Source organism: Neoarius graeffei, chromosome 25 (assembly GCF_027579695.1).
Source record: "Neoarius graeffei isolate fNeoGra1 chromosome 25, fNeoGra1.pri, whole genome shotgun sequence".
NCBI lineage: Eukaryota > Metazoa > Chordata > Actinopteri > Siluriformes > Ariidae > Neoarius > Neoarius graeffei.
In genome coordinates, this window is record NC_083593.1 from 10,438,271 (window position 1) to 10,451,366 (window position 13,096).

General features: G+C 42.2%; 1 protein-coding gene across 1 annotated transcript in view; it reads left to right on the top strand.

Annotated features, from left to right (window-relative positions):
* The window catches only part of LOC132873824 (myosin-IIIb), an 89,426-nt gene that overhangs the window by 65,721 nt on the left and 10,609 nt on the right, over positions 1 to 13,096 (top strand). Inside the window, exons 25-28 of the mRNA XM_060909624.1 lie at positions 3,259 to 3,455; positions 3,574 to 3,663; positions 6,305 to 6,470; positions 11,325 to 11,654. Of these exons, the coding sequence (XP_060765607.1) occupies positions 3,259 to 3,455; positions 3,574 to 3,663; positions 6,305 to 6,470; positions 11,325 to 11,654 (783 nt within the window). The remainder of the gene's footprint in view (positions 1 to 3,258; positions 3,456 to 3,573; positions 3,664 to 6,304; positions 6,471 to 11,324; positions 11,655 to 13,096) is intronic.

Consider the following 13,096-nt stretch of genomic DNA (forward strand, 5'->3'; position numbering starts at 1 on the left):
ATGACGCCCCAAACAGAACATTTTTCTTTGAACTTTTCTCTTTTAATTCTTCTTTTACTCTTCTTAATGAGAAAAACGGGCATGTGGCTGACCTGCCAGTAATTTAAATCTTGGTTGGAGTGCCATTCTCATGCAGATATGTAGGTGTTCATTGTTGAGCCTAGAACGGTACTTGGTTTTGACAATGTTCATAGTGGAAAAAGCTGACTCTCAGCTGTAAGTCGATCCAAACATAGTCAAGGTGTGCAGTGCTACTTTGATTAGACCAGGGAACACACTCCAATGTGTTTATGTTGCCCCAAAATCCACGCTACTTTTAAGGAACATTCGTTTGCACGTTGCTGGGCTGTAAATGTATGTGTGATGAGTCGGGTAGACCTGTCATACTGTGCTTGCAGTTGGGTTATTTTGCGTGCCCTGAGCTCGGACTTCAGGGGATAACTTTGCTCAAAAGAGCTGTGCTTCGTTTCGTAGCGGCGCTTCACGTTGCCGCTTTTAATTAATGCCACGTTTTCGGAGCATATGAGGCGCACCGGTTTTGAACTGCTCGCCGGAAGAATGAACATATATTTCTCCGTCCATTCATCTTTAAAACAACGATTTTCCTTGTCTACTTTCCGCCGCCTTTTGGAGCAAGCCATGTTGTCTCGGTCGGTTGTCTCTGAACTGAACTCTCTTCCTCTCTGCTTGTTGCTCTGCTGTGGTGCGCTGGGTAAACTAACGATTTTATTGGCTCAACTGAGGCCAAGTTTACATTAGACCGTATCTGTCTCGTTTTCTTCGCGGATGCACTGTCCGTTTACATTAAACCGCCGGGAAACGGGAATCCGCCAGGGTCCACGTATTCAATCCAGATCGTGTGTGATCCGGTGCTGTGTAAACATTGAGAATACGCAGATACGCTGTGCTGAGCTCTAGCTGGCGTCGTCATTGGACAACGTCACTGTGACATCCACCTTCCTGATTCGCTGGCGTTGGTCATGTGACGCGACTGCTGAAAAACGGCGCGGACTTCCGCCTTGTATCACCTTTCATTAAAGAGTATAAAAGTATGAAAATACTGCAAATACTGATGCAAATACTGCCCATTGTGTAGTTATGATGGTCTTTAGGCTTGCCATCCTTCCACTTGCAAGTGGTAAGTGACTTGCGCACAGCGGCTCAGTCCCGAATCACTGCTCGTGCACTACACTCGCGCGCTCTGTGAGCTGCGCAGGGCCGGAGTGCGCACCCTCCAGAGGGCACTCGCTGTTCAGGGCGGAGTGATTTGGAGAGCAGCCGCTGAGGAGGAAGCAATGAGCCGCACTGACACATTTCAACTTGCGTGCCGAATTAGTCATGTGATTAGCGTATCCGTGTATTGGTGTTGCTGTGTGCAGGCGAATCGTGTATTGGCGTTGCTGTGTGCACGCTAATCGTTTTTAAAAACGTTAATCTGATGATCCGCTGATACGGTCTAATGTAAACCCCACCTGAGTGAAGCTGTTGTCGTATTAACTGGAGTAGCAGCGCCCGCTGTCAATAGCCATGACCGTCCAAAATAATGCTTCATGAAAATTACTTAATCTTGTGAATTTACCATTGGTCACAATTCCGGACAGAACCATCACTGGATCCGGACCAAGGTCCGCCATTTGGTGATGCCTGTTCTATATCTACGGTATATTTGTTGAATAATAGTAAAGTAGTTGTTACTGGTACTGGTTTCGTTCATTTTTGTGACTGTTGTGTTTAACACTACTTGTATAACAACAAGCTATCCTTCGCAAACCTCACCGAGTCGCCGACTGGCATTGTGTGTTGTGGTTACATTCGACCAACATCAAACGTTTTGGTTATCTGTATGTTTTGTGATAAACAGACTATGCATGATGAGATCATGAATCGTGGCAGGATATTTCAGCCTGGTTGCATCTGCCATGAGGTTTCGATTTGTGGTCTGAATTGGCCACATGCACAAACCTAAGAATATCAAGGACTTTTAAAAATTTCTGCATGGAGAAGCAGGGAGATGAGAGATTCCTTCCGGGTCAGGCATGACACAACTTTAATTGTAACCGTGCAGCACGGTGGTGTAGTGGTTAGCACTGTCGCCTCACAGCAAGAAGGTTCTGAGCCCAGGGGCCTTTCTGTGTGGCGTTTGCATGTTCTGTCCATGTCTGTGTGAGTTTCCTCCACAGTCTAAAGACCTGCGGGTTAGGTTAACATGGGGGCGGCCTTGGGCTGAAATGCCCTTGAGCAAGGTGTCTAACCCCCAACTGCTCCCCAGGCGCTGTAGTATGGGTACGTGTGTGTGCTTGCTTCAGATGGGTTAAATGCAAAGAGAAATTTCACAAGTGTACGTGTGATTAAAGTTGTTAAAACTAGAAGGGCACTCGGAGAGCACAGACCTCCACCAAGGGCTCTTGTTGTTGACTTTTTTTTTTTCCCTACGATAGGCAAATCTGCACCCGCAACCAGTTTTATTTCCAAAACTATTAGGATTATTAATACTGGTGTTCATGTATTTTTGCACTGGCTGTTTCTCATCACTATTGAACTTTACTGCCATCTACTGGACTTTAAGGTGTATGGCAAATCTTGCAACGTTGGCGAAAGAGAAAATAAATTTGTGGCTCTGTCCCATGACTCGGACCTGCTCCAAAATCTAACGGGTTCTTCCTTGATCCACGTTGTACCCTTCCACCAAGTTTCATGAAAATCGGGTCAGCAGGTTTCGCACAGTCCTGCTTAGAGTCCGACACTGAAAACATAATCCCCTTGGCGGAGGTATTAATGTTTTGGGGAGAAATCAGGTTTTAGTAAAACTATGCTACATCTCCATGTTTCAGATCAAAAGATCACTTCTTGCCTGTATTATTCGGTAAATTCTCATGTTCAGTCAAGATGGCAATGACTTTGGCACTGCAATTGTGCCGAAGCAAATTAAAACATACCGACACTGCTTTTTGACGTCTTGAGTATATTTTGTTGAGACTTCATGGTTGAAGATCAACATTAAACAGCTGTGACGAACAAAATCAAGGTGATTTTTAAACACCTGGTTAACGCTGGCCCTTGTGACGCTTACCCTTCTTTGTTCTCACAGTGTTGACCCTGAATGTTGCTCAGATTTCATGTCGTGTGTGTGTAAAAGCTTTTTAACTGTGTGTTGAATTCATCAAGTCTCTGGATGTAAAAGCAGCCAGTGATAGTTATTAATTCACCTGTACGTCCATCGTTTAACCCTGAATTTTCTTGAACATCTGTGTTGTACAGGCAATGCCATTTGATAACGACCTACATGAGAACAGTGATTTGATGACTCTTCTGGCTCAGGAGGTGGATGATGAGTGGGCCAATGAGAAAAGGAAGAAGAGGAGAAACACCATTCGCTGGTTCAAAGAAACACAGGCCCGCAAAGTGGCCAAAAACGGCACTTTCCCTTGCTGGTTCCATGGCATGATCACGCGGAGGTTTGTTTATTGACCTTGGAGAGAAGATTGGGCGTTTTAGAGTTTGTCTTCTACTGATCTTCAGACCAAAGACACTGGTTGGGGCCTCATGGTTTTTGTTTGTTTTTTCCTCCTTTAGGCAAGCTGAGGATCTGTTGACTGACAAGCCTCTTGGCTGCTTTTTGATTCGAGTGGGACAAAGTCGAGAAGGATATACACTTACGTACAGGTGAACTACTGTGACGGAGCGCGTTTTTATGTTTTTAACAGCCCACGGAGTTAAGGCCAATTTATGCCGACAACCCAGTCCTCGCAGATGGCGTCGCAGACAGTGTCTACGTAGCCCCCCCCACCTTCGCAGACGCTCTGCGCGCACCTCCCAAAAATTGTGACCACCGCAGAAGCCTCGCAGACAAGAGGGCTCTGATTGGTCCACTCTACATCCGCTGTACACGCACTTCCGCTTCCCTACTTTCCCGGTTTGGTTTGTTTTCACGGCCGCCATTTTTAAAAACACGAGCGAAGCTGGAGCAGCACGAAGAGCGGTTGATCGAGGAAGTGAGGAAGTACGGACATCTATACGACTCCAGTTCTAGTCATTATAAGTAACCGGAGGATAAACACTCCACTAACCACACCCACCAACTACTCCTAGCGACTTCGCGCCCCCTTGCGTTGTGGCGGTGAATAACATCGCGCACGCCTATTACTCCCCGCTCAACGATAAATTACAACTGTCTGCAAAAAGCTATCTGCGAAAGCCTTGTCGCAAGAGCATGCAGAGGCCTTTACACTACCGTTCAAAAGTTTGGGGTCACTTTGAAATGTCCTTATTTTTGAAAGAAAAGCACTGTTCTTTTCAATGAAGATCACTTTAAACTAATCAGAAATCCACTCTATACATTGCTAATGTGGTAAATGACTATTCTAGCTGGTTTTCGGTGCAATATCTCCATAGGTGTATAGAGGCCCATTTCCAGCAACTCTCACTCCAGTGTTCTAATGGTACAATGTGTTTGCTCATTGCCTCAGAAGGCTAAGGGATGATTAGAAAACCCTTGTACAATCATGTTAGCACAGCTGAAAACAGTTGAGCTCTTTAGAGAAGCTATAAAACTGACCTTCCTTTGAGCAGATTGAGTTTGTGGAGCATCGCATTTGTGGGGTCGATTAAATGCTCAAAACGGCCAGAAAAATGTCTCGACTATATTTTCTATACATTTTACAACTTACAGTGGTAAATAAAAGTGTGACTTTTCATGGAAAACACAGAATTGTCTGGGTGACCCCAAACTTTTGAATGGTAGCGTACGCTTTAACACCTTAGAGATGCTCAGATATTTTCAAGCGTGTTTGAAATTCTTGGAGAAGAACCTTAGTGTGAGCACCGCTACGGCAATTAGGAAGAACGACATGTAACACAGAGCAACAACCAGTAAGAGTCCCAGAGGAAATTAAATTCGTATGATGTCATGTGCAGCAGATCCCGGAATCTAGTTTATTATCCATATATTTGTGTGAGAGGAAGGCAAGGGCAAAAAAATTTTTTTTTTTGTTATAGCGCCTATAGAAAATCGTCGTGTAAAAAACCGGTTGTCAGGAAGAACAAAAATAAACGATACCTGGTGACGCAAAGTATAAAAACGGCTGCAGGTTTAGCACTGTAGCTCCAGTTCTCTTTGCAGAACAGGCAATTCTGACTGCCTGTCTTCTCAAACAGTCCTTCCTCCATATCTTGTTTCCATTTGAAAGATAGACTGCTCTCGCATTCATGTCCACGAGAGAGAAATTTGGGGCATCAGGTAGCCTGGCAAGCCAGACTAAATGTGAATATTTAGTCTGGCCTCGATCCGTAGACATTTCCGAAGCGGGTAGGAGGAACAAACCGCTGTCTTTCAAACTGTCTCTGTGCGTATAGGCCAACGCTCTGACCAATCAGCGCAACAGTGACTGTGACGTAGTCAGAGCGACAGAAAGCAGTGGGGGAGGCCTTGAAATTAAATAATTTTTCAAAATGCGTATTAATTAATAAACAGGTTCTAGATATTAAGAAGTTTGGAGATAATGACCACAAGTTTGGAGTCTGTACCACATACACATTTTTTTCCAAGTGTTTTTCAAGGGTTTGCTTAAACTGTTTTTGAGAGTTTTTATTTAGTGGTGTTTGGTGAAATAATTTCCCTTAAATTTAAAATAACGGGAAAATAAGAAACAATCAAAAAGTAATGTTTCAAAGCTGTTTATTAATTCTTCGTACTGCACAAACTAGCCCCATCCTTTTGGCTACGAGCGGAGCCAGCTGGTAGATCAGACTTTTGCCATAGCCGGTCGGCAAAACAGCGAAAACGTCCTTCTTGAAAAGGAATGAGCGGAGAGCCTCTTCCTGCTCATGTTTCAACGAAAACTCCAAGTCTAATTCTTCTAAAACTGATTCCAAAGTGGAGTCAAACGCGTGCTGTTCACTAGCCGTAGCCATCTTTCCTGTTGCGCTTTCTCCAGCGTCGCACAGCTTTGTCGTCACTCCTGCAAAAGCCCGCCCAAAGAATCCAAACAAAAACCTTGCGTTGTGATTGGCGGGCACGATTTGATGCCCGGGGTGTTTTGTTGATATGGTGCGAGGCTAGACCCACTCGTAGGCAAAAATATTTTTGGCCGCTAGGCTAGGCATCAGGTGCACTTCGTCAGGGATTTCTCCAGGTGAAAGGTCACAGTGCTAGTATCGCTTGTGTCTGATGCACACACATCCACAAAACAACAGATCGCAAGCGATAGAGTTCGTGTAGTGGGAGAAATGCAGCAATTCTGATCTCTTGAAAGTGTCATGTCATTTAAACCGACTGTTTCCTAACGCTGCTGATTCTGAAACGCAGGGGAGCTGACCGACTTCGTCACTACATGATTGAGATGCAGAGTAACGGGAAGTATGTGATCCTTGGCGAGGACCGGGCACACGCCTCCCTGCTTGATCTGGTCCAATATCACACACAAGTGGGAATCAAGCCGTTTATGGAGCGCCTCGCTGAGCCGTGTGGACAGGCGAGTTACGTTTTTACACATCAAAGATGACGTGATATACCATGCCATATTCTTGCCTTGTTCACTTTTATGGGTTAAGGAGTCACTGGCTGAACTTGTATGGGATGTTACAGGCTTCTGGATTCAGAGGAATTGCACTGGATGAACTGAATTCATCCCCTAAGAGGGCAAATGATTGTTGGGTATACTAACCACTCAGAATGTGATGTATCGTGCAATGATGAATTGTGATACAAATTTATGATTCGAATCAATTCAATTTAAAAAAAAAAAAGATCAGGCTGCATAATCTCTTGCGCTTTCCAAGCTATAATTGTGGTGTTTAGACAGCAGAGCGCGCAATGATGTACATTTATTATTATACACATAGGACACTTTTTTTCAATGGAATAAAAACATGGTCTATTCCCTTTGAACAGCTTTCATTCATTTGGTTTGATGGCATGCAATATTGTTAGCATATCGCATATTCTACATGTATTACGTCACTACGCAATGGAGAATGAGCGTTGAACATGGTTTACGATATTGCATGGTTGTCAAGACAGCATGATGTCACCCATCAGAACTGATGCGGATATCTGATGAGGGTTTTCTGTGCACAAAAGCATTTCTTTGTTCACCGGGAAAGAGAAACGCGCATTGAACACCCAAAAGGCTACCAAAACTTCATTAGATATTCTTCACGCATGTTTACGAGACAAAAACATACCAGCGGACATCGTAAAAACTGGAAAAGAGGCATGTTGGAGATGTAAAACTTCTGCACTAGCGAGCAACTCTGACGATTTATAAACAAACATGGCCACCAGGTTTGCTTTGCTAAATACGGACGATTGAGAGAATTTTGAAAAAGACTCGTTGAATACCCGAAAGGAATAATAATAATGGCTGGCTTTTTTTAGTAGTATATCAGATATATTCCATTCAGTTAGCACGATACTGAACAAGTTGAAGATGAGTTCAGTATCATGCTAGCTGAATGGAACATATCTGCTATACCATGAAAAAAGCCAGCCAGTATTATTTAAATAGCAGGGATACATGCAGAGCTTAATTTGAGCTGGAACATGACGGAACAAGATCCGTAACCTCCGTTGTCGGATCCGGCAGCTATTTTCATTTCATTCGGTGTTCCGGCAGCTATTTAAATGGATCAGATCACCTCTGTGACCATCACAAAGGGAAAAAAAATCAAACAATAAATTAAATAAGTAAATAAAAATTTGTTTAGTGTTCGGTTTTGATTTTGATATCTGTTGTTGATTTCTCTCCTATGACATCCACAAAATCTGCGAAAGGGGGGGGGACACGGGGTGTACACTTCCGCTCAATAGCACACCGGGTTTTTTGTAGCCGTTAGCTTGTGCTGCGGAAAAAATGGCAAAAAAACAAGAAAGCTTAGTAAAATTTTTAAAATGAATTCTCCAACGTGTTTTGTAAACCCTTTATTTCTTAACTATTACTTGAATTGATTGCACTTATGTTTGCTGGCACTGCTTTTAATGAGCAGGAGAAAAACAGGGAGGGCTCGGAAAATGACCACAGGTCGGAATCGAACCCGGGTTCCCGGATTTATGGTATGGCGCCTTACCCACCTGAGCCACGAAGTCCCGCTGGCACTGCTTTTAAATAAAAATGAGTCATTTAACTCATGTCTTGTGTGATCTGATCTCCAATGGTGAAATAAACCGGTTGTGATAGGAGTACAGTCTGTTATTTTAGAAGATAAATTTAATATATAATTTAATATATAGCCTAATAAAAAATATTTTATAACATATCACGACATATTACTGTCTGTAACTGTTCGTCACTAAAGCGTTTTCTAAGATCATAATGTCAGATATTATTATTATTATTATTATTATTATTATTATTATTATATATATATTTTTTTTACACACAGTAAGCGTGTGTGTGTGTAAAGTTATAGTAAACCACCACCCCCGCCTTTTTTTTTTTTTGAGTCGCCGGACCTCCCACTTCACAAATTAAGCACTGGATACATGTGACTTTACCATAGGTTGAAGTAACACTGCTCTAATGCAGTAAAAATGCACAAAAGACAGATTTAAAATAAAGAGCTGTTGTGCAAGTGATGACAAATAGAGTTACCAAGAACTCTGAGCTCTTTATACAGATTACCGAAAGCTAAAGAAAAGAGAAGCAGATGGAGGTAGTACAAATGTTCATAAAGTTTATTACGAAAAGGCCTATTTTTTAATTAACTTTTTAATTTCTGTTAAAAGGACTATTTTAGTTATTAGCCTAATATTTATTTCCATCCTTTAGAAATTGTTACATACATACTAACCATCATCCTCACAATACATGTGTTATTTACCAGCTGGGAGGTCCATATCGTGAAATACTGTGACCAAGGTCTTGAAAGTACTGACCGAGGTCACGGTATTTCACCATACGGACCGACCTTAAGCTGGTAAATAATTTTTTTTTTTCTTTACCAAATTCTAACAGAAAACGAGAGCGCCCGAAAGGGAAAGCCGAGCCGCCGTTTTTGAATCCTCATTCACGGCTGTAATGCAAATTGCTTCCTCCTCAGTATACAAGTGCCCTTCCATGGCAGGAAAACAACTACATTTTGCCGCCTATGTAGTTCCCTATTTATACAAAACTGAGTCATTCAGGATTCAGCCATGTTTTTGCTCGGCGTTAGCAGCAGTTGCAGGTTTTTAGCTTTCTCCTGAAATGTTTTATTTCTTCTTCCTCAGGGTAGTAAAACTCACTTTCGCCGTGAACACTGTCGTTATCGCTATCCATGCTGTAAAATTAATGCTATTCTCCTGAGAAATGCTGGCAAATAAGATTTTTGATAATCTTATAAAAAAGATAAATGTTGACAAAAAACGCTACTATGTTTGTTGTTGTTGTGAACGAGCGAGTCGCCAGAGGTCCGTAACTGGGGTCCGTACCGTAGGATACGGACCCGCTCACCAGCCAATCAGAGCGCAGGATTTGATGGAAACCGGGCCGTGAAAAAAAATCAGTTACAGCAGGAAAGATGTGAATATGTACATGCAAAGAAAAAAAAAGTTCCTACAGAATTTAAGAATGAGGTTATTACATCTTTAACTTGAGCTTATTTTTCACCTTATAACTAGTCTGAATAATATTCAGAGAAAAAGTTGCATAGCCTCAACAATCTTAGGCTACGTTTACATTACGTCGAATCAGCGGATCATCAGATTAACGTTCTTAAAACGATTCGCGTTGACACTAAAACCGTTAGCCGTGCACACAGCAACACCAATACGCGGATACGCTCGGCTCCGCAAGCATCCTGCGCTCCAAATCACTCCGCCCTGAACAGCGAGTGCCCTCTGGAGGGTGCGCACTCCAGCCTTGCGCAGCTCACAGAGCGCGCGAGTGAAGTGAACAAGCCACGATTCGGGACTGAGCCGCTGTGTGTGAGATCCCAGCGCAGATCACTTATTACTTGCAAGTGGAAGGATGGCAAGCCTAAAGACAATCATAACTACACAATGGGCAGTATTTGCATCAGTATTTGCAGTATTTTCATACTTTTATACTCTTTAATGAAAGGTGATACAAGGCGGAAGTCTGCGCCGTTTTTCAGCAGTCGCGTCACATGACCAACGCCAGCGAATCAGGAAGGTGGATGTCACAGTGACGTTGTCCAATGAGACGCCAGCTAGAGCTCAGCACAGCGTATTCGCGTATTCTCAATGTTTACACAGCACCGGAGCTGATACGATCTAGATTGAATACGTGGACGCTGGCGGATTCCCGTTTCCCCGCTTTTTCAGGGGGGTTAATGTAAACGGACAGTGCGTCCGCGAAGAAAACGAGACAGATACGGTCTAATGTAAACGTAGCCTTAGCCCTTAGACATAACGGTGAAAGGTGTGTTCACACGCACAGAAAGCATGCCTAGTGCAACATTCAAATCCTGTTTTTTTTTTTTTTGCTTTTTTCCCCCTCTCTCCCTGGAAGGCCTCATAACTCTAAAAGCTTGTTAATAATAGCTGTTGGGTTGTTTTTTTTTTAAAAATGATAACTACCATGCGTTTCACTTTCGAAAACGTTTCAATATGCGTGTAGAAAATGCACGTGCACTGGTGTAAATCTACATCCATATATAATGTATAGTTCTCTCGTCCAACTCTTAGTACTTCATTAAATGGTCCAAATTCAACATGCCGGCTGTACAGAGAGAGTTTTTTAATAAATCGTCTGTCATCAGAGAGAATCTGTGAGTAGCCGTCGCTCGTCACGGCAATGAGAATCCAACGCTATAATAGATACCTTTTTGTTAAAGTTTCCAGTGGTGTTTTTGCAGGCTTTAAAGTCAATTACACAAGCTCCAACGTGCTCTTTCTAATTAAACAAAACGACAAGGAGTTCCTGATTTTCCTCTGATACTATTGTCCAAGTATAATAAATAATCCTAATGTATTGATGCTGGAGCATAATATTACTTTCAGTTTAGCACAAGGAGACCCTGTTTCTTGGAAATGGGAACGTCCTGTTGTAAAGCGGTTTTGTTTAAGCTCGGCTGCGGGAATGCCTCGGGGTATATACTGTACCTTTTTGATTTATTTCCAGAGAGCATTAAAGATGGGGGAGAAAAACATACCACAATGGTGAAAGGGGAAAATATCGACCGAGAAGTTTAATGTTATATGAAAGAACAGATTCATAGTCTACAATCTGTAGAGAATTGAGTTATGATTTTATTCAATATTTTTAAGTATTTTTACTTTGATTTATCGGGGAAGTTAGAAAAATGACAGAGGTGATGATTAATTAGGCTGATGGTTCAGGTGCAGATAATGGATAACGCTGTCTGTTCGTCTCCCTCTGAAACAGACGTGTGATCATGACCCAGACTATGAAGAGCTGAAGGCATTGCAAGGGCCGGGTCTGTCTGACAGCAACACGGACTCCAGAGTGAACAACCACAAAGATATGGACCACGTGCATGTCGAAATGCAGAGGCTCTTTCAGCCTCCGGGACAGAACCCAGAACCGGAGGCTCCTAAAGCCCCTGTCCTGAGGCGCGTGTCGGACAGATACAGGTGTATCGACGCTGCCGAGATGGAGCAGAAAGGAGACGAGGATGCAGAGAGAGGCAAACCTGTCCCCCGTCTCTACCCTTCCATCCGCTTAGCCATGAGAGAGATCCAGCAGATCCAACAGGTCTAAAGACACTTTCTTCACTCTCCACTCAAACTCCACTCTGTTTGCTTTATTGTGATCGTATAACAGGATATACTTGAAACAATATTCACAATAGTTTCATTAAGATACGTACACATAGTGACCTTAGCGGTTTTTAGATTGAGGAAGTAACCCCGTAAGTGCTCTTGGGAGGAATTGATCCAGAAAAGCAGGAGCACAAGTTTAGTTTGGTCTTAAATTAAACGCCCTTTGAGTAGTTTTCAGTTCGACGATTTGATCATTTTAAGCAGGGCTTTGAACCAGAATTTTTTTTCCTATTGGTTCGTTCCGAACAGAAACGGAATTTTAACGTTTCCGGTTTTGGGTTCCACCATTAAATAGACGTTCCCGAACCGGTTAGAACAAAAAAATTTCGTTCCCGGAGCGGTTAATTACGTTCCCTGTCAGCTGTTTAACAAATGGCTATAAAATTATGTCTCTGTCTCATCCAGCTTAAGCCAAATGTAGGCTAATTCTATTACAACCTTCATTAAATAAGACAAGAAATAATTCAAAACAATTATTATTTCAAATGTTGGCGATTTGGATTCTCAGTATGTCTTCCCATCTACACAAACAGAAAAAGTGCCAAAAATGAAAGATAATTCGTTTAGTGTGTTACCAAAGGCTAGTCAGGCCCTATGCATTGATAGGCTAACAGAGGTTAACGTCATTTAATGTTCGCGAGCCTCTCATTAACGTGGACAAATATATTGATATCGTGTTTGAAATTGACATTTTTGAATAAAGACAGACTGCGATATTTACCTCTTATTTAAGATGTGGAGACGTGATAGTAGTCCACCCTCCCGCTCTCTCCATTCAGTCAGCGAACGTCACACAGGAAGTGAACCCAGCGGGTCATAGAAACTTGCGCAGGAGAAGAATGACTTTTTTATTTGTAGGCTACGGAAACTTTGAGGAACGAAATAAAAACCGGTATTAACCGGTTACCATTATTTTTAATAAGCGTTTCTGTTCCGGAACATAAAAAAATCATAAAGTTTCTGGTTTCGTTTCTGTTCCATGTGAAATAGAAAAAGCTCCCGGTTTTCGTTCCTTGAACCGGTTCAAAGCCCTGATTTTAAGATACTGAAGCGTCAAGCTTTGACGCTAAATAAGGTCAAAGCACATGCAGATTTTTAACGTTATATTGTAAAAATGCTTTTAAGCAAACTTTTGCTGCAAAACCCAGCAGATTTATAACATTAGCTCTTTTTTTTTTTTTGCCAGGATAGTCAGCCTTTCTCAGAGGCATTTCTACAGTAAAAGATGTATGACAAGATTTAGTGGAATAACTGTTGTATTCTATCCACGGTCACTGGATTTTGAGAGAGAGCATTTTTTTTTTTTTTTTCAAATTTGATAAATAAGAACTTTTATATACAAAATGTCCGATACAATAATTTCCGCTTAGAATG